This window comes from Panthera uncia, assembly GCF_023721935.1.
Source record: "Panthera uncia isolate 11264 chromosome A1 unlocalized genomic scaffold, Puncia_PCG_1.0 HiC_scaffold_17, whole genome shotgun sequence".
Classification (NCBI taxonomy): Eukaryota; Metazoa; Chordata; class Mammalia; order Carnivora; family Felidae; genus Panthera; species Panthera uncia.
In genome coordinates, this window is record NW_026057577.1 from 91,785,609 (window position 1) to 91,807,912 (window position 22,304).

Here is a 22,304-nt window from a genome sequence, read left to right on the forward strand (position 1 = left end):
GGAACTGCCGGGCCACGGTGGTTCTGTGTTTAACCTTTTGAGAAACCCCCAAACTGTTTTCCATGGTAGGTGCACCATTTTACCTTCCCACAAGCAATGCGCAGAGGTTCCAGTGTTTCCACAGTCTCACCAACGCTACTTTTCTTCCTTTCTTTTTCTTTTAGATTTGATTTTTAAGTAATCTCTATACCTCATGTGGGGCTCGAACTCACAACCCTGAGATCAAGAGTTGCATGCTCTACCGACTGAGCCAGCCAGGTGCCCCTATTTTTCGTTTTTCAGAAAATTAGAGGGGCACCTGGGTAGCTCAGTTGGTTGAGTGTCTGACTCTTGATTTAGGCTCAGGTCGTAATCTCAGGGTCATGGGGTCAAGCCCTGCTTTGGGCTCCGCACTGAGCATGGAGCCTGCTTGGGGTTCATTCTCTCTCTCTCTCTCCCCCTCTCCCTCCCCCCCACCCCATGCTCTCTGTCTCTCTCTCAGAAAAAAAATTTTTTTAGCCATCCTTGTAGGTGTGAAATTCCCTCCCTCTTTTTCATCAAATAAACCGTTGTTATACCGGGGAGATGCATCTGGGAAGCCCTTGCACTGCACTTGGTGGGGACTTAAAACCTCTTTTCATTTTACTTTTAACGTGTGGGAAATACGCAAATACACATATGAAATGTGCCTGTTAATGTTTTAAACAACACGCAGAGAGTGAAGGTGCCCTTTAATTCTCCCCATTTTAGGCACTTTCCTAGCCTGCTGTCAGGCAGCATGTTTCCAGAGTTTTCCATGCATTTATGCAGTTTTCCATTAAATTTTTTTAAGTTTATTTATTTATTTAGAGAGAGAGAGAAACTGCATAAGCGGGAGAGGAGCGAGAGGGAGAGGGAGAGAATCCCAAGCAGGCTCCACACCATCAGCGCAGAGCCCTATGTAGGGCTTGAACCCACGAACTGTGAGATCGCGACCTGAGCTGAAACCAAGAGTCAGATGCTTAACCGACTGAGCCACCCAGGGGCCCCACTTTTCCACTGTTATAGAAAAAGTGTCCTACCACTTGATTGTTCAGTGACTTAGATCTCTTACTGAACACGACTTAGCAATCTTTCCCTGCTGGTGTTTGTAGGGATACGCGATTCTTGTATTTTTATTTATCGCATAGTGTGGGTATGTCGTACTTTAAACAACATTAGCATGAATCGCCGAACACCGGTTTTCACGCAGGCCTGTCCGAGCGGCTTCCGGGGCTCGGTTTCCTGCCGGATGTGCCTCGTTGACCTTCTTTGCCTCCGCTTCACAGGCCAAGAACAAGGAGACGGGTGCCTTGGCTGCCGCCAAGGTAATTGAGACCAAGAGTGAGGAGGAGCTTGAGGACTACACAGTGGAGATCGACATCCTTGCCACCTGCGACCACCCCTACATCGTGAAGCTCCTGGGAGCCTACTACTATGACGGGAAGCTGTGGGTAAGGGCCGCCTGCCTGCCCCCTCCTGGTCCTTGTGGCCCGGTAGGCCGGAGCTAGCCAGGTTCACAGGTGCTCTACTCTTTCTTAGTGTCTGCTTTGAGGGCCGGGGCCCGGGTGAGCAGAAAGTGAAGTAGGGCGGCTCCAGATCCCCTCTCCTTCCCTTTCTACAGAGCCTCCCCACTTTTGGGGATGGGGGCAGTGGTTTGAGCAGGAAGGAATTCTTTTTGGAGGGGAGAGGGGCAGAGAGAGAGAGACAGACAGACAGAGTCCCAAGTAGCCTCCGTGCCCAGAGTAGAGCCTGACGCAGGGCTCGATCCCATGACCCTGAAGTCATGCCATGAGCCAAAGTTGAGAGTTGGACGCTTAGCCGAGTAAGCCACCCAGGCGCTCCACGGAATTCTAAGGCTCTGCCGCTTACGAGTTAGAGAATCCTAGGCAAGCTCTTAACTTCTCTGTGCCTCAGTTTTCCCAAGTGTAAGATGGGAGTAATAATAGTACCTGGCTCATTTGGTTATTACAGGGATCAAATAAATTAACTCATGATCGGTGTTTACAAGTGTACCTTGTACAGCTCTTGCAGGTGCAAGAGCCTGGTGACTGTCGACTGACGGACTGTTCGTATATGTTATATCATTTGCAATAGCGGTGTCATTACTGTGGCTGCTGTGTGGGGATTCTCTGCAATGGCAGCATCAGAGGAGGGGACCCCTTAACACCCCTCATTCTCCGCCCAGGAGCCTCATGGCTGGATGTGCGCAGTGCGGGCACAGCTTCAAGCCCTGCCTTCCAAACCCAGCCCACTCCCTAGCCTCTCTAGAGAAATTTTGCAGGCTCCCTGCTTTTCATAGGACATGTCTGTCCTGCAGAATGCTTGTCCCATGGACACTCTTCTGGGATGAATGCCTCTCAGTTTATGAAACCCAGACTCCCTAGAACATACGTGTCTCTTCAAACTATTTTTCAGCAAGCGTTTTATAATGTAGAGCAACGTGTTAATGTTCCCAAAACTCCGTTCAACAAAATCACGTGCAGGAAAAGTCTCCCGTGAATTCTAGATGCAATTGGAAGACTGTCAGAATCACACGTAGATGTTTTGCAAAGACATCTCAGGGGTTGGCAGGGCCGGGCACCTGCAGAGGTGCTGGAGCTGAGAGAGCTGGCCCAGGTCCTTGTTGCTGCGCACAGCAAGGTTAATGATGATTTAGTGGTTACGAGGGGGATGTTCTCAGTGTTCAGCCTCCTATCGTGATAGGTTATTATGTGTAGAGAGAGTTACTATGTTTTAGTTATATTTTAGGAAATTAATGGAGAGTTTGGAGTTGATGTGCTTTTTAATTTTTCCCATTTAAAATAAGGGGAAATAGAGGCGCCTACGTGGCTCAGTCAATTGGGCATCTGACTTTGGCTCAGGTCATGATCTCGCCATTCCCGAGATCGAGCCCCACAGCGGGCTCTGTGCTGACAGCTCAGAGCCTGGAGCCTGCTTCGGATTCTGTGTCTCCCTCTCTCTCTCTTCTGCCCTTCCCCCACTCATGCGCCGTCTCTTTCAAAAATAAATGTTAAAAAAAGTAATAAAATAAAATAAGGGGAAATAGACCCTAGGTTTTTTCTTTCTGTACAAGATACCTGATTTTAGGAACAGACTACTGATGCTTGATGGGGAAATCTGTGTTTCATTTGAGAAAAGGATCCTGCTGTTTAAGAAAAACCAAAGGAGAGTTTAGGGAAACCACTGTCGGAGTTTATCCCTGTCATTTCACAGAAGTGAAGGAAGCCAGTGTCTGAGGGGAGTGAGAATGTGGCCCCCTGGCCCTGCCCAGAGCTCTGTCCACTGAAACGCGTCCCCTTCCAATCCTGGATGGAAGCCAACTTTCGTTTGCCTCTCTGAGAGTCTCTTTGGGGAGCCCCCTGGATGTCACTGGGGGGATGAAACCACCACCACTGACTGCTAGATGCAGATTCCAAAGCCTTTCCTCATCCCCTGTCTCCAGGCACCTTGAGAGGTGAGTGGGGTGGGGACACAGGTCCAGAGAGGGCAGGGCCTCTTGCTCATGGCCACGTACCTGAACCTGCTTGTTTCCTCTGTCCTGTTCATGGAGCTGCTTCTCAGAAAGTTCTTTCTTTTGAGAAATTAAACAAATACTGTATCTATGATCCCTGGAGAAAAGGCTACAGAAAAACGAAAGAAAAAAAATGGTTAAAACCATTCAAAATTTTGTACCAGAGATAACTGCTGATAAATGTAGAATATATTTTTCTAGGTTTCTAATATATATACACATACGTACCCATGCCCACAGGTTTTTTTTAAAGAAAAATTGGTATCATACTTATTACTTTGCCTTTTACTCTTTTTATTTAAGGTCTATTAAGAACAACTTTTCATGTCAGTGGGGGGACACCGCATCTTCATATTTGGTTTTTCTGTAGAATTCCATCTCCTGGCTGTGCCATTCTCTATTGTTGGGCATTTAGGTTGCCTTTTTTTTTTTTTTTTTTTTCTGTTATAAACAACTTTGTGATGGACCTCTTTGACTTTTAAAAAAAAAAATTTTTTTTTTAACGTTTATTTATTTTTGAGACAGAGAGAGACAGAGCATGAACAGGGGAGGGGCAGAGAGAGAGGAGACACAGAATCGGAAGCAGGCTCCAGGCTCCGAGCCATCAGCCCAGAGCCCGATGCAGGGCTCGAACTCACAGACCGCGAGATCATGACCTGAGCTGAAGTCGGCCGCTCAACCCACTGAGCCACCCAGGCGCCCCCTCTTTGACTTTTTGTATGCTTGTCTGTGCCTCTTTAGGAGAATTTTTAAGCTTTTTTTTTAATGTTTTATTTTTGAGAGAGAAAAACAGAGTGCGAGTGGGGAGGGTCAGAGGGAGAGAGAGAGAGACAGACAGACAGACAGACAGACAGGGACAGGGAGACACAGAATCCCAAGCAGCCTCCAGGCTCTGAGCTCTCAGCACAGAGCCTGACATGGGGCTTGAACTCACAAGCTATGAGATCGTGACCTGAGCTGAAGTCGGACGCTTAACCAACTGAGCCACCCAGGCGCCCCTCTAATAGCTATATTTAAAAAAGAAAGAAACAGATGAAGTTAATTTAAATAATATCATTTATTTAAGCTGGTATATCAAAAATATTATTTTGACATGGAATCAATAGAAAAATTATGAATGAGACATTTCACTTTATTTTTCATTCTAAGGCTTCAAATCCAGTGTGTGTTTTACACTTACAGCACGTCTCAATTCAGGAGCTACATTTTCATCAGAAATCTATATTTAGATGTCGTAAAATTTACTGTTGACAAAGTAGATTCAGTGTTGTCTCCACATTCTTAAACGTTTCCTAGTAACAGAATTGAGTGTCAGATTTTAAATTTAAATTGATTACAAGTGAGTGAAATTCTACATTAGCCGCATTTCAAGTGCCTGATAGCCACGTGTGGTTAGCGGTACTGGGTTGGACACTGTTGACAGTGCAACTCTGGAGGTAGACCCAGGGCCCAAAAATGAGGGAGTGCAGGAAATGCTGGCTGCCCTCATGACTTTCCTTGGGTTTAATTTTTTTTTTTTTAACGTTTTATTTATTTTTGAGACAGAGACAGAGCATGAACGGGGGAGGGGCAGAGAGAGAGGGAGACACAGAATCGGAAGCAGGCTCCAGGCTCTGAGCCATCAGCCCAGAGCCCGACGCGGGGCTCGAACTCACGGACCGTGAGATCGTGACCTGAGCTGAAGTCGGACGCTTAACCGACTGAGCCACCCAGACGCCCCTTTCCTTGGGTTTATAACGGCCCCTCCTCACCAGCATCCCTCCGGTCCCCAACCCCTGCCCTGAGCCAGATTTTGGTCTCTGGCAAAGTCTTTCAAGGGTTGGGTGTGTTTTCCTATACCTATAGGAAGTGGGAGAATGGGACGATGGGAAATTTGTAACAGTCACCTCCCGAGGAGAGCAGCCCCGGTGTGTACCGTCTGCCATTTTCTGTGGTATGAACATTCCCGCTTTGGTTAATTTCAGGCTACAAACACCATGTCGCTAACAGAGTTGGAAAGAGGTTTGCAGTGGTATTCCATGATAAAGTATTTCTGCCGCACAGATTTAGTAGATGTAAATAATCTCAAGTGCATAGGTGATAGTAGAATGTGGTACAGTCATTAGGGAAAGGATAGGTCTTGAGTGTTTATAATCTTTGTTTTCAACGTAAGTCCAAAAATTGTAACGTTATATAACTTCATTTTTAATAGTGGTTGTGTTTAACAGCTGGCTGACGACAATTCCTGAAAATTTCACAATCCGTTTCCCAAGCCAGTGAATGCTTGCTCTGGCATACCACTGGAGCCAGACCAGAGGAGTGTTGACTAAGCCACGGGACACTGCCGCCGGGTGTCACACAGCCATCCACTCATTTGAAAAATGAGACAACTGCAGGCCGGACAGGGTCCCGGATTTACCTGAGGTCACACAGCAAGTTAGTCACAAGGCCAGACATACGGAAGTCTTCAAAGACCAGGGATGAGAGAACCTACTCGTGTGACACTGCTCTATGGAAAGCCCTTCCACGGCTCCCCAGAATATATTCCAAATCCATTACCCGGTACACAGGCTGTGGTCTCCCATCAGCGGATGCTTTCCCAGACCTATTCTAAGCCCCTTGCAGGCGACACCCCCAGACCTTTGCTCATCTGGTACCCTCTTCCAGGCGTGCCCTTCCCATCGTCATCTGTGGTCAACGAGAGCATCACTGCCTCCATGAGGCATTTTCACTTCTTCCCTGTACCTCTAGGTGGAATGTATCTCTTCTTCCTCTCCTCTCCGCTCCATTTCTTTTCTCTCCTTTTACCAGGCATGTTTTAGCACAGTTACCAGTCTTGGTGTCGCCTCCAGGAGACTGGGTCCTACCTTCATTCTGGTCCAGCACGAGGGAGGGAGTGGAGGTCCAGGCCGGTCCCCTCAAGACAGCTGAGGCGGGGGTCCGATTCTTGATTTCGGTTCAGGTCATGATCTCATGGTTCATGAGATCGAGCCCTGTGCTGTCTGTGGAGCCTGCTTGGGATTTTCTGTCTCCCATTCTCTCCCTTTCCCTTCTCTCTCTCTCTCTCTCTCTCTGTCTGTCTCTCTCTGTCTCTCTCTTAAAAATAAATAAATAAACATTAAAAAAAAAAAAAAAAAAGACAGCTGAGGTGCTTGGGGCCAGCCCTGCCCTGGGGGAGTGAAGTCCCACAAAGCTGATGTCCTAAGGTTGACTTTGGGCTTTGTTCTCTAGCTAGTGATAGCTGGTAGGGAGGAGGGAAGGAATCTGCATTCCTCTAAAGCTTTTCCTTGTGATGAGTGGAAGAGAGGTGAAGGTGGCTGGAATCCTGCTTTTGCACCTGGTGAGCATTTTGAAGCCCCTTCTGATCAGTTCCTGAGCACAGATCTTGCTTGGCCTTTTTGACGGACACAAACCCTGAGTTTTGATGTGTTACCTGTTCACCCCAGGACCTCCAGCCTTGGCCTCTACGAGCGTGGGTGATGCTGGGGCAGTTAAGCCTGCAGTCCTGGAGGACTGCCGCATTCTCCATTTAGTCATTTAACCAAGTCTCTGTCGGGTTCCTTCCTTGTGCTGAGCCATGTCCCGGGCCCTTTGGATACAGAAAGTGATGCAGGCAGGTCGGGTCCGAGGACCCAGAGGGGGTCCCACAGGACTAGCCAAGAGGGTCCTTGGCTTGGTGCAGGATGGAAATCAAATTCAAGCCAGCAGGAGGTGAGGCCTAAGGACGGGGCAAGCCGCCTTCAGTGTGTGGTCTGGGAAGCCTCAAGGTGATAGCTGAGAAGGAGCCAGTGGAGGGAGGACTGAGGTTACATCAAGTGGGAGTATGTTCACTGCGTTTAAAGACAGCGAGGGGCAGTGCCTGGGTTGTAGGTGATGGGAATCTTATTGTAGGTGACGGGAAACCCCTGGGGTGTTTCAAGCAGGGCAGTGCCTGCCCTCTTCTTCAGCCGGTCTGAGTCCCTTTGTACCTCCTCTGTGCTGGTCACATGCATTTGCTCCCTTCCCGGCCCTGTGGTGTAGGAGCCAGGTCCGGTCCTGTCTCTTGGTGCCAGTGTGGATCTTAGCTAACCTTCGAGTCTCCATCTGTTCAGCACAGATGGAGAGGATGATCACAAAGCTTATCCTGTTGTAAGGATGAAGTGAGGCCTGCAGGTCAGGTGTGGGCAGCAGTGCCTGGCACAGAGTGTGTGCTTAGTTAATGCCCTTGTCCCTCTCTCCCCTCTCCTCCCAACCCTTTTGGCCCCATTCCCCGGATGCCTCCTACCCCTAGTTTCCTGCAGCTCCCTCTCTCCTGGCTTCTCTGCCTTTTGCCTGGCGAACCTTCTTGAGGCTTCGCTGTGATTTTGTCCTCCCAGAACAATAAGAAAGGTAACGTTAGGGTTCGAGGACGACACCGACAGAGGGAGGAAAGGTCTCTCATGTGCACACAGCAGGCCCTGCCACCCTGGCCTGCCCTGGAGACTCGGCACAGGTCAAGTTCAGAAGTCCCTGTGTCCCCAGGTTTCACCTGGTCAGAAGGTTTTGCAGTGAGTTTATTGGCCCAGCAATGTCCTTGCTGAGTATCAAATAGAGCAGTGACTCTTCTGCTTGCACGGGAGGTCTGTACCATCATGGAGTCTTCCTGGGTTTTCCCTGGGTGTGAACAGACTGTTCTCAGTGCTGAATATCTATGGTATTTACAGGGTATTCTTGATAGGGCTGCTGCTTCCACAGCTCATCTGTTCGGCTACTGCCATAATCGTTAACCTCCTATTTATTTTGAGGGAGAGAGAGAGCATGAGCATGAGTGAGGGAGGGCCAGAGACACAGATTTCCAAGCAGCACAGAACCCGACTTGGGGCTTGAACTCACAAACCATGAGATCATGACCTGAGGTGAAATCAAGAGTCAGATGCTTAACTGTGACTGAGCCACCCAGGTGCCCCTCACTCTTTTTTTTTTTTTTTTTTTTAAGTTTATTTAATTTCAAAAAGAGAGGGGGGGGGGAGGGGGGGGGGGGGGGGGAGAGAGAGAGAGAGAGAGAGAGAGAGAGAGAGAAAGAGAAAGAGAAAGAGAGAGAGAGAATCCCAAGCAGGTTCTGTGCTGTCAGTGTGGAGCCCAAGGTGGGGCTCGAACTTAAAGTGACGCACTTTCTAGAAATTAAATACATGTATTTAAAAAGAAACTTTCAGGGGCGCCTGGGTGGCTCAGTCAATTAAGCGTCCGACTTCGGCTCAGGTCATGATCTCACAGTTCGTGAGTTCAAGCTCCACATCGGGCTCTGGGCTGACAGCTCAGAGCCTGGAGCCTCTTTTGGATTCTGTGTCTCCCTCTCTCCCTGCTCTTCCCCTGCTCATGCTCTGTCTCTCTCTCCTTCAAAAATAAATAAAAACATTTTTAAAAAATTAAAAAAAAAATAAAAATAAACTTTCATCTTACTACCCTACATGGGAAACTAGGACCCACTTGTCATAAACAGAAATAAAAGAAAATAAACCAATTGTGTTGAATTTTAACCCGATCCCTTTGCCTGCCAAAGCCTCAGCCTGGGTACTGCACTCCCTGTTAAAAGGAAGTTGTCACAATGGGCCTGTTCAGCACATTAGTACTCACTTCCCACTCGTAAGGTGGCCCCCAGAGTAGCCCCATGGACTCTGGTCTATACTGCGGTTTGGGTCATTCTGTGTGCGTGTGTGTGTGCGTGTGTGTAGTTTTCCTGTACATTGTAGAATGTTTAGCAATGTCCCTGCCTCTACCCAGTAGATTCTAATAGAACCTCCCGCCTCCTGGCTCAGTTTGACAACCAAAATGTCTCCAGATATTGCCAAATGTCCCGTGGTGCGGGGGTGGGAGGCAAAATGCCCCCCCCCACCCCCCCCTTGAGAGCTACAGGTCTTTGCCATTCAGTCTTTTGCTGTTGGGGTGGAAGGGTATCTACCATGCCAGACAGGCCATGAGCCAGGGCCCCTCACCTGCATGTGAAGCCTTGGAGAAAATTGCAGACTGATGACCTCAGGCCGGATTGGGCCTGTGGATGCTTTTTGTTTGGCATGCGAGATGCTTTTAGAAATTTGCTGCTAGCATTTTGTCAGAACATTCTGGAGATGTGGTCGTATAGGCTACCTTTCTGCGTGGTGGCGATTGCCTGGGGCCCCCACAGACAGGGATGTGCTCTCCGGTTAGCCTCAGACCTCACTGCTCCCTGACGCATTCCCGATACTGAGGTCTGTTTGTCATTGGGGGGGTACTGCTGTAACTTCAAGTAGAATTGAGAGGAAACATTTCTCATCTCGCATCTCTGTCAAAACTGAGGAAAGTAAGGACAAACAAGAAGATTGTGTTCCTAGAAAAATGTTGAGAGCATATGTATATCTTTTTATATATGCAGCCTCGTTTGCCCCTTAAGTCACCAGACCTGGTGAGCTCTGAAGTCAGGACTTCTGGCCTAGGGAGTCCAAAAATAGGCTTTTGGGGGATCTGTGAACTTCCTGAACACGTATGCCAACTTTGTGTGTGTGTGTATGTGTGTGTGTGTGTGTGTGTGTGTGTGTGTGTGTGTGTGTGTAGTACCCAGAAGGAATGACTAGGGGCTTTTCAGAGAGTGACTTCTTGTCTGAAAGTAAACATTCTGCAGAGAGGAAGTACAGGTCGCAGGGTCACAGAGCAGGGTGTGGGTGGGAGGGGCCCACTGTCCACACATGTTCGTATGACCACATTTCATCGGCCAAGGTTTCTGTGGCTTGTCGCCTTGGGCTAGGAGGCCAGCTGTTGGTTGCTGACAGAGATTGCATATCTGGCCTTAAACAAGCCAGAGCTATAAAGAGAAGGTGATGTTAGAAAGTACTTAGCAGCTCTGTGTACGTCTAGAAAGTCGCTGGGTGTGGCAGGAGTGCGGGGCTGGTATCAGGAGACCTGAGATCTCCCCAGATCTGAGACCAACTTGCTGTGTGACCATAGCCAAGCACTGTCCCCTTATCTGTGCCTCTGCTCCCTGGCCCACAGTGCCAGGGGCTTGGAAGGGTTGCTCCCAAGGAGGTCTTTTTCACCTAAGTCAGCTCATTTTGTCCTGACCCATGGTTCCCTGAAATCTTGAATTCTGGATTCGCGGGCATCAGTGTTGTGGGCCAGGACCCCTTTCCACGGGCTCTAGGGTCCTGGCCCCCCTGGAGCAGCCTGGCATTCACTAACCTCTTCTTTCCCTCTGGGTGGGGTCTGTGCGGCACCCACTTGTCTCACACAGACACACACACACACACACACACACACACACGCACGCACGCACGCAGTAGTACCTGAAAGTTTGCACAGGCTTCTCAGTCCTTTGAGGCAGATGTGTTATTACTTTCTTGCCATTCCCCTTGTACAGCTAGAGTGCCCTGAAACTTGGGGAGGGAAAGCAGCGGGGGGAGGCTTGTAGCTTCTTGGAGTAGAGGATGAATCAGGCAGGGGGGACGAGAAGAAAGAGTCAGCAAAATACCTGCCCTTTGCTGGGCTCTTTCATGATTATCTCACCGGATTGTCCCAAATCCATGGGATACAGATGCTGTTACCTCCATTTTACAGATGGGAAGACAGGGTCAGAGAGAGAGAGAGAGACTTGTCTTGACTCAGCCAGTTTCCAGCCCAGATCAGCTGGGCTTCAAAACAGTGCCCCTCCTGGTGCCAGCCCTGGGTACCACTGGGAACAGTTCAAAGGATACAGTGTGTGACCCCCCCCCCCTGCTGTCCACCCGAGGAGCCCCTTGTCCAACAGAACATGTTTGGCAGTTCTGGTGGGAAAGAGCCTGTGGCCAGGCTTCTACCTCGGGCACAGTAGACCCCCCTGGTGCTGCTGGGGTCCCCTGGCTGGGAGCAGGTGGGGTCACGCAGACGTGCATGGACAGGCTGGAGTAACCTGGGGCCACCTGGAATCTTGCTGTCGGGATGGCCAGGCTGGGCTCTGTGTATCACAGTCTCAGGAGCAAGGGTGACTCTGTAGTCCGGGGAGTTGCCCACCACATTCTCAAGCACGTCCACGTGGGTTTTGTTTGCTCTCTGACCCTGTCGGGCGGCTGTCGTCCCCTCCTTGGTCCTCCTCACAGTCCTTCAGTCCACTAGATATGGGCCTTGGAGTCACCCAGACCTGGGCTGCAGTCCGCCCCCTGTGCTGCCGTGTGACCCTAGACGTATCTCTTCATGCTTCGGAGGCTCAGTTTCCTCATCTGGACATTGACGGTGATGACACTGACTTCACAGCCCTTTGTCTGGGGTCAGAAACCCATCATGTCCCAGCTGGCGGATAGTAGGAGCTCAGTGTCAGGCACTTAGCTAACGGGTCTAGGTGGGCAGATAGATGTGTCAACCAGGCCCACAGGCTGCATCGAGGTCAGGCCTTTTCAGTTTTTTGAAATAGCGTGAACCTTCATAAATTGACATCTTTCACACCAGAATCCAGGCACCTGGCTTGGCTTGAAGGGTCAGCAGCTCCGGCCACACGGGCCCATATTTCTGCATGGCCCCTGTGAGCTGGCTGAGTATAGCTGCCCCATAGTTGGGCACCTGCCCTCCTGCCTGCCGCTGCCCCTGCCCAGGCAGCATTTATGCTCTGCCGGGCCCCGAGGGGACAAATGATTCCGGTCCTGGGTGGGAAGTGGGGAAACAGGCATATGGGGGGCTGTGGGGCTCTCTCCTGTGTGGATTGCTGCCTTCCTGGTAGTATCCCTACTGGGCTCTGTCAGAGCGCTTCCGGCTTGCGTTGTCACTGAGGGGACCTTTAACCCCTACAGCTGTCACACGGTCTGTGAGTCCCTGTCGTGGTCACTCCTGTCTGTGTCTGCTGTTCCACATCTACGGCCTCACGTGTCGGGACCGAGACCTCCCTGGAGCAGACGGGGCGGCCACACTTCATTCATGTATTCATTCATTCATTCATTCATTCATTCACTCACTCACTGGCTTGTGGCTTCCTCCCTCCCTTCCTTCACCAACAAATGTTCACGGAGCACCAGCTGTGTGCCGGACACTGTTTCTGGTGAGGGCATGGACACAAAGCCCTGCCTTCAGGGAAACTCCACTCTGGGGGTGGCTTGGGGAGGGGACAATAGACAAAATGAGCATGGACCACGCATCGGATGTCAGGTGATGGTGTGTGCTGTGAACAGATGGGCGCTTGGACTTGCCTGGGACACCCAGTGTTTTTCCCCAGCTCCCTGCTGCTCTGGAATAACTGCTCCTTCGCCCTCTCGTGGGGCACGCGCTGGTGGGGCACACGCTCCCCAAGTGCATACAGCTGGTGTCACGGACAGTTAGTGCACTTGCCGAACGCGCCCTAGGCCTTCCTCACGTCACCCTGTTTGATCACTACCCGGGAGGCAGGTCCTACAGTTCCCCCCACTTGACAGATGAGCAAACCAGGCTCAGAGCTCTGGACGTGCCCCCGGGGTTGTTCTGTTAGTGTCAGAGCCCAAACTAGAACCCAGCTGTGTGTGACTCCAGTCCTGAAATCCCGTGTTCACCTTAGTTTACGCGGGAGTATTGGTTCCTTGGAGGCTTGTGTCCCTCAGGCAACGAGTCAGGGAAGGCCAGTGGTTGTCTTAGGTAGTAAGACCCGAATGCCCACCCTGCACCACTTTCCTGGCTCTGCCTGTTGTACCTCATCCCCTCACCGCCCCGATCCCTTTGTTTCAAATCCTGCTTGTCCCTTAAGGACCATCTCAGATGCCACAGTGTTTAACAAATTTAGTTGAAAATGGGGTCTCCTACCAGGCAGGCGTTTCCTATGACCCTACTCACTCCAGGTCTCATGGATTTGGGAGGCCAACTCCTGACCCCTCCCTTCTAGTCACTTCCCCCAGGGCAGGGCTATGGCTCTGCCTCGTTCCTCTCTATCTGCAGGAACCCCGGGCGCAGCTGGCTTTAGGGAATGGTGGCCGGGCCGACAGATGGTCAGAGGGATCAGAAATGTCTTTGCAGACACACTAGAGCCTGTGTCTCTCCCCAGGGGCTGGAGGTCCAGTTTGCATCTGTCCCGGAGCCTGGTTCCAACCCTGAACTTGGCCTTTCCTGAGTGGTGTATGAGGAGGGCGGTGGTGATGTTGGTGGCCATCATAATGATGACAGTGGCTCTCGTTTGTCACGTTCTGGCTAGGTGCCAGGCACTGTTTGTTAATTTTACACCTCTGGTCTCATTTAATCTCCCAAGATTGCTTCAGGGCAGGAATGTGTTGCCTCATTTTACAGATGAGCAAATGGAGGCTCTGAGAATGAAGGCCTGTAGTCCTCCCGTAGCGGCCTGCGGACTCAGGCTCAGGGACTCTGATCCTGAAGCCAACGCTGCTGACCTCTGGGCCAGACGGTGCCAGGAGTTAGGAATTCCCGGATTCGAATCCCCTCCATAGCACCCCACAGCTGCGCGCACTTGGGCCAGCACATGAGGATGTTGAACCACCTCCGTCTCCTCATCTGGTGATCCCACCCTAGGGATTGTGGCAGAGGGGCCATAGAATGTGCTAGACGGGCTTGGAAGCTCACCAGTCTTCACTCCTCCCCTTTGCCTTGGCAGAATTGCACCTCTATCCCCAGGAACCCCAAGGTCATCCCCTGTGCTCTAGTTCACATGGGCTCAAGGGGAGCCTGAATTCCTTCCCTTGGCTTTCTGTGAATGTGGCGGGTGGGGCTGGGGGCGGAGGAAGGAGGCACTGCGTTCCAGGGAGGCCTTGTGGGTGTGGGCTGCCCCATTCAATGGCCACATTGTTTGGCCCAGAGCTCAGAGGTGCTGAGGTTCTGGGGCTCCACCTACAGGGACAGGCGGCCCAGCAGCTGGAGGAGACATTTTTGTGTTGACTGTTTTGTTTTTTCGTGGCTGCCCCACGGACCTCTTTCCACAGGCCTCTGTTGAGTAACCATCTGTGCTGATGGGGTGTCCCCCTGCCCAGGGCACAGTGCCTCTCAGAGCAGGGAGGCCTGGATGACTGTAGTACCTATCTCCACTTCCCTGGGAAGAAACAGCCCAGAGGGACAAAGGGCTTGCTCGAGGCTATAGGCCTCAGCTCTGTCTTAGAGTCAGACAGACCTGGGTTTGTGTCCTGGTTCTGTCCCTTATGTGCTGAGTGGCTTTGGGGAAGCCCTTTCCCCACCAAACCTCAGTTTCCCCGTCTGTGTACTAGGGATAAGTATTACTGCTCCCAGTAGAGGAGTGCTTAGCACAGTGCCTGTATGCATTAGGTGCTCACTAATGGCAGCCCTCATCTCTACTGTCTTGGGTGGCCGAATGGCGGGGGTGGGGCTGGCTTCTGTCTGGCTTTCTTTGCAGAATCTGGCTGTCAGCAGCGTTAGTCACCCTTTGGCTGTTCTGCCTGATCTTTGGGCATCTTAATGCCACTGAAATGTTTCACTGATATTTATTCATTCATTCACGGATCCCTTGACATATGATCTGTGTATACAACCTAGCACGTGACTCATCTATGATCACGTGCTAGGTTCAGGCTCTGCTAATGGATGATATGAATGGACTTTTATAAGTACAAACTACTATTTATTTAATGACAAAGTGACTTTAGTCACTCCCCTTGAACTCTGAAAGGTCAGTGTTGCACATAACCTTACAGCTGTTAGAAGCTTCATTTTCCAGATGTGGCAGCTGAGGATCAAAGCAGGAAAGGGGTTATGATAGCTCCATGAAGGACAGTGGCAGATCGGGGACTGTGTCCAGACCTCCCGGCTGGACAGATATATGGCTTCGTTAATTTTAGTCCCAGGAATGTTGCCAACGTTTATTTATTGACTGCCTTTTGTGTAGTCGGTGCCCCTGTTGGCTACAGGGGAGGCCAGAGAGGTGAGGGGACCCAGGCCCAGAGCAGAGTGTTGACGTCTCCTCTCTGACTTGAGCGTGCCTCAGTTGTCTCTCTGGGACTGCCAGGCTGTGGCAGTACAGGCCGGATCCTGCTGGTTGGCCCTGCTGCCTGTGGGCTGTAAAAGTTAATTTCTAAACCCTGTGGGTGGTCCATGCTTGCTCTTATTGGGGCCGGGACATCCTAGCTCCCTTATCTCTGGGTGAGCAAGCTAACTTGGTATGTGTGAGCTGACCAGTGGGGCCCAGGGAGAGCTGAGCAAGGAGAGAGAGGGGCCCTTTCTCCGACCCACCCAGAGGCTGTGACTCAACGCTTTTCGCGGCTTCCCCCTTGAGGCTTGAGGAAGGAGGGGTGGGGTGGGGTCACCAGATCTCTTCCACCAGGGAGATGAACAGAGCCGATTGTCACCCAGATAGGGTCCCAGTTCAGGTCCTGGCTGTGCCACTACTTACTTCATACATTCACGGTCTTGAGAGATGTGCTGTGTGTCCTCCTTGGCTGGGGAGGGACCAGCTATGCCATCACAGATGCTTCCATGCACTCAACTGTCCCTTTCCTGCATGGATTGTCATGGCCTCTTGTGCAGCCTCCCTCTCTTTCTCTGTGAATGGAATTAAGCCCAACCAGAAATCTTCTGTGGGTTTTTTTCTTATTCTGGTTTTAGTTTGCTTTTATTAAAAAAGAAAAGAAAAAAAAACCTTTGGGCGCCTGGGTGGCTCAGTGGGTTAAGTGTCCGACTTCAGCTCAGGTCATGATCTCACAGTTCGTGAGTTCAAGCCCTGCGTGGGGCTCTGTGCCGATAGCTTGGGGCCTGGAGCCTGCTTTGGAGTCTGTGTCTCCTTTGCTCTCTGCCTCTGCCCCGCTCGTGCCCTGTCTGTCTCTCTCTCTCAAAAGTAAATAAACATTTAAAATATTTAAAAAGAAAAAAAAAAACCCCTTAGTCACAGACTAATCTTTCTGAGCCTCAGTTTCCCCATATGTAAAACGGGAATAAAATATCACTAACTGCTAATAACAATTGGTAACATTTATTGAGCATTTACTTACTGTGTGCTAGATAATGTTTTAAGTGCCCGGCATACATTATCTTATTTAATCCTCACTATAAGCCCCACGAGGTATAGGTATTTTTTAGGATGCCTACCTCGATTAGTGAGTGGAAGATAATCTGTGCAAAGGACTTGGCATAGGGCCTGGCACAGAGTAAGCTCTTGATTCCAATTAAATGTCATGGATGGGGAAACTGAGGCTGACCCCAGGTCACAGACCTGGCAACCACTCACCTCTCGAGGAGGTTGAGGGCACGGAGTGAGACGTAGGTAAAACAGCTGCGTTCGTGGGGGTTTCTTTGTGTGTGTTACTTAGAAAGGCGGAAATCACCTTGGTATTGATGTTTAGCCCCGAAAGGTGGATCTGGTAGAGAGGAGAGATTTTTAATTCTGGCCCTATCAGTCTTATGGACTATTGAGTCGATCCTTTGCACCGCTCCAAAGAAGGTTGCACGGTGGCCGTTCCCAGGCCGGAAAAGGGAGACGTTACTTCTTTAATTGAGCTGTGCAGGTGCGGTGCTGGGTACACGACCGCCCTGACACCCTGCCAGGTGGGCTCATCACCCAGACACATAGATTGGTTTTCTGAATGAAACTCCAGGTGCACGAGGACTGTTTCTCACTGCTATAATCCCAGGGGCTAAAATAGCATAGGTACAGGGTAGGTGCCTGAGAAATCCGTGGATGAATGAATCAACGAATGAATGAGTGACTGGAGAGGTGACCTGGCCTGCCAAGATCACGTAACAAGGCCGTGACCCCTGTGCTGTGCTGTGACAGCTGCTTAATCTAAACTGATGGGGAGGTAAACACAGGTTTCCAGTTTCCTTTGGCCTCCAGCCAGAGAAGGAGCCAGAGAAGGCAGCTATGGGCTCTCCCCCATCCGGCATCCCCAGCTGTGTGTATGGGCTGGCGTCTCCAGGGAAACAAAGCTCGAGTCGTGGTGAGGGCACTCTGACAAGAGGGCTTGGGAAAAGCAAGCGCCTCCCTTAGCAGAATGTGCGACCTGTGTCCAGGCTCAGGCAGCCCCGCCTTCTTAATGCAGGGCAGCTGCTGTGAGCAGCCCGGCTCCCATTGGCCAGGGTTCAGATCCCACCTCTGCTTGTACCAGCTGTGGGTTCCAGGGTAGGGCGGGAGGGGAATGCCTACCTTACAGGTTGAGGTGAAACCTTAAAATAAAGGTACTCATGTACCAAGGGGCTGCCTGGGGGGGCTCAGTCAGCTGAGCATCTGACTTCGGCTCGGGTCATGATCTCGCGGTTTGTGAGTTTGAGCCCCGCGTCAGACTGGCTGCTGTCAGTGCAGAGCCCGCTTCGGATCCTCTGTCTCCCCGTCTCTTCCCCTCCCCTGCTTGTGTTCTCTCTCTCAAAAATAAATAAACGTTAAAAAAAAAAAAAAAAAAAGAAAGATATTCAGGTACCAGTAGGGAAGATGTCTGATTCGTTGTAGGCCCTCCCCACTGGTTGGGGAAGTTGAGCCCAGGGAATGGAATAGGCGCTCTTTAGTCAAGCACCTGGGTCATGTCCTGGCCTCACCTCTTATTAGTTGGGGACCTTGACAAGTTACTGAATCTCTCTATGCTTCAGTTTTCTCATCTGGAATCGGGGATGACGGACCACCGCCTGAGCACCAAATCTGGCCTGCCCCCCGTGTTCGTAGATGAAGGTTTGTGGGCACACAGCTGTGCCCATTTGTTCAGGTACCATCTCTGGCTACAAGAGTGATTTGCATGCGACAGACACCTTATGGCTGCAGACCTGAAAGCATTTACTATCTGGCCCTTCGCAGAACAAGTTTGGCAGCCCTTGATCTATAGAATGGGAATACAGAACCGTGTGAGGACTAAATGAGAGACTGTGAATAAAGGGCCAGAGAGGGCCTGGGACGGGGCTTGGCACATGGTGTCAACAGCCTTCTGATCCGGAGAGTGCTTGGGTCGCATTTTGAGAGCCGTGCAGTGTATTGCTCCGGGAGCCTGCCCTCCCCTGCTCCGAACCCACCCCTCCCTCCCCCTAGTCCCTTGTAACCACCAATCTCTGTTTCTATGGATTTGCCTGTTCTGGATGTTTTACGTAAATGGAATCCTATCATACGTGGCTTTTTGCCATCTGACTTCTTTCACTCGGTATGAAGTTTTCAAGGTGCATTCACACTGCAGGATGGTGTCAGTGCCTCATTCCTTTTCATGACCAAGTAATATTCCACTGGATAAAGCTAATAATGCCACATTTTGTTTCTGCATTCATTAGCTGATAGACATTTATTTCTGCTTTTTGCCTATTGTGAATCATGCTTCTGTGAACATTTGTGTACAAGCTTTGGTGTGGATTTGTGTGTGTTTTTTTTAATTGGGGCAAAACACACATAAACAACATCGGCCATTTTAATCATTTTTAAGTGCACAGGCCATTGGCATCAAGTACTTCCTCAGTGTTGTGCAGCCGTCAACCACCATCATGTCCGGAAATTTTTCATCTTCCCGAACTGAAACTGGGTCCCGTTAAGCACTAACTTCCCGTTCTCCTCCCCCCACCACCCACTGACAATCCTCTTAATACTTTCTGTTTCTATGAATTTGACTAGTAGAGGTACCCCACGTAAGGGAGCTCTTATTTGTGCTATTGCAGTTGGCGTTTCACTTAGCATATTGTCTTTGAGGTTCACCCGTGCCGTAACTTGTGTTAGACTTTGCTTTTTTGGAATTTTTATAATTTTATTTTATTTTTTTTATATATATATTTTAACGTTTATTTATTTTTGAGACAGAGAGAGACAGAGCATGAACGGGGGAGGGTCAGAGAGAGGGAGACACAGAATTTGAAACAGGCTCCAGGCTCTGAGCTGTCAGCACAGAGCCCGACGCGGGGCTCGAACTCACGGACCGCGAGATCATGACCTGAGCCGAAGTCGGCGGCTTAACCGACTGAGCCACCCAGGCGCCCCTATAATTTTATTTTTAACATCTATTTGTTTTTGGGAGAGATTGCACAAGCAGGGGAGGGGCAGGGAGAGAGGGAGACAGAGCAGCCGAAATGAGCTCTGCGCTGACAGCAGAGAGACTGATGCGGGGCTTAAACTTGTGAACTGTGAGATCGTGACCGGAGCTGAAGTTGGACGCTTAACTGACTGAGTCTCCCAGGCGCCTTGAGTGAAATTTTTTTAAGTCTATTTATTTGTTTTGAGAGAGATCGACAGAGCACAAGCTGGGGAAGGGTGGAGAGAGAGAATCCCAAGCAGGCTCTGTGCTTGAACTCACGAACGGTGAGTTTTATATACCACATATGTAAGAGTTTATTTCTGGGCTGCCTTTCCACTGATGTATATGTCAGCCTTTCTTCAGTACCAAAGTGTTTTGATTACTCTAGCTTTGTAGCAAGTTTTTTTTTTTTAATATTATTTATTATTTATTTTTGAGAGAGACAGAGTGTGAGCAGGGGAGGGGCAGGGAGAGAGGGAGACACAGAATCCGTAGCAGCTCCAGGCTCTGAGCTGTCAGCACAGAGCCCGACGCGGGGCTCGAACTCATGAACCGCGAGATCATGACTTGAGCTGAAGTCAGAAGCCCAACCGACTGAGCCACCCAGGCACCCCTGTAGCAAGTTTTAAATTAAGAAGTGTGAGATTTCTAACTTTCTTCTTTTTTAAGAACGATTGTCTTGGCTATTTGGGGTCCTTTGATATTCCATATGAATTTCACAATGGATTTTTTAATTTTTGTAAAAGATGCCATCAAGATTTGATAGGGACTCTGTAGATGGGGTAACATTGACATCTTAACAATATGGAGTCTTTCAATCCACGAACATGGGATGTCTTTCTATTTACTTGTCCGTCTTTAACTTCTTTTAGCAATGTTTTATACTTTTCAGGGTACAGATATTTTGCCTTCTTGGGTTTTTTTTTTTTTTTTTCTCTTCCTAGGTATTCCTGAGTTATTTTCTTCTTTTTGATGCTATTATAAATGGAATTGTTTCCTTAATTTCCTTTTTGGATTATTCATTGTCAGAGTATAGAATCTCAACTGATTTTTGTGTGTTGCTTTATGTCCTGCAACTTTGCTAAAAATTGCTTATTGGTTGTAACAGTTTTCTGGGTGTTTATAATCTTTAGGGCTTTCTACATGTTGGGTCATGTCATCTGCAGAGATAATTTTACCCCTCCTTTGCAATTTGCTGGCCTCTTATTTTTCTTACTTAATTATGCTGGCTAGGACTTCCAGTATTGTGTTGAATGGAAGTGAAGAAAGTGGGCATCCTTGTCTTGTTCCTAATCCTAGACAAGAAGCTTTCAGTCTTTCACCATTCGAGTATAAAGCTCACTATGGGTTTTCATATATGGCCTTTGATATGTTGAGGTGGTTTTATCCTATTCCTAGTTTGTTGGTGGTTTTCCTGGGAAAGAGTGTTGAATTTTGTTAGATGTTTTTTCCTGTATCGACTGAAGTGATGGTGTTTTTTCCCTCCTTCATTCCATTAATGTGGTCAATTCCATTGACTGATCTTTGTATGTTAAACCATCCTTGCTTCCAGGAGTAAATCCCACTGGGCCATGGTGTATAATCCTCTTAATATGTTGCTGAATTTGATTTGCTAGTATTTTGTTGAGGATTTTTGCATCAGTATTCATCAGGGATATTGATCTGTAGTTTCATTTTCTTGCAGTGTTTGCCTGGCTTTGATGTTAGGGTCATGCTGACCTCATAGGATGAGTTAGGTAGTGTCCATTAAGATTTTCCATTTTTTCATGATTCAATCTAGGTAGGTTGTCTGCTTCCAGGAATTTGTCTAGGTTTTCCAGTTTGTTGGCATATACGTGTTCATGGTACTCTCTTACGATCTTTTTTATTTCTGTAAAATCAGTAGTAATGTCCCCACTCTGATTTCTCGTTTTAGTAATTTGAGTCCTCTTTTTTTTCTTAGTCAATCTGGCTAATGGACATATGTTTTTAATCAGTGGACATGTGGTGATACACACACACACACACACACACACACACACACACACACCTCGAGTGGAATTGCTGGATCATATGGTAATGCTATGTTTAACATTTTGAGGAATTGCCACACTGTTTTCTAAAGTGCCTGTGAAATTTTACATTCCCACCATCATTGTACGAGGGTTTCAGTTTGTCAGTATCCTTGCCAACACTTATTATTGTGCATCTTTTTGATTCTAGGCATCCTAGCCTCTATGAAGTGGTATTTTATTGTAGTTTTGACTGACATTTCCCTAAAGACCAATGACGGTCAGCACCTTTTCATATGTGTATTTGGCCATATGTTTCCCTTTTTTGGGAGAAACATTTATTCAAATCCTTTGTCCATCTTTTTAAGTTTATTTATTTATTTTGAGAGAGACAGACAGAGAGAGAGAGAGAGAGATTGTGAGTGTGCATGTGTGAGTGGTGGGGTGGGGGAGAGAGAGCATCCCAAGCAGGCTCCACACTGTCAGCACAGAGCCCAACACAAGGCTGGATCCCATGATCTCTGGGATCATGACCTGAGCCGAGATCAAGGAGTTGGACGCTCAACCCACTGAGCCACCCAGGCGCCCCCCTTGTCCATTTTTAAATTGGGTTATTTGTCCTTTAAAATTTTTTTTAAGTTTATTTATTTTGAGAGCTAGAGAGAGTGAGGGAGGGACGGAAAGAGAGAGAATCCCAAGCAGGCTCCACACTGCCCGTGCAGAACCCGACGCAGCGTTTGAACCCCAAACCGTGAGATCATGACCAGAGCTGAAGTCAGACGCTTAACTGACAGAGCCACCCAGGTGCCCCATATTTGTCCTTTTATTGTTGAGTTGTAAGAGTTCTTTTTAAAAAAAAATTTTTTTTAACGTTTATTTATTTTTGAGACAGAGAGAGACACAGCATGAACGGGGGAGGGGCAGAGAGAGAGGGAGACACAGAATCGGAAGCAAGCTCCAGGCTCTGAGCCATTAGCCAGAGCCCGA

At 49.1% G+C, this 22,304-nt stretch overlaps 1 protein-coding gene across 1 annotated transcript in view; it reads left to right on the forward strand.

The window, feature by feature from the left end:
- The window catches only part of STK10 (serine/threonine kinase 10), a 120,775-nt gene that overhangs the window by 24,090 nt on the left and 74,381 nt on the right, over nt 1–22,304 (forward strand). The window contains 1 exon segment of the mRNA XM_049648697.1: nt 1,287–1,451. Within this exon segment, the coding sequence (XP_049504654.1) occupies nt 1,287–1,451 (165 nt within the window).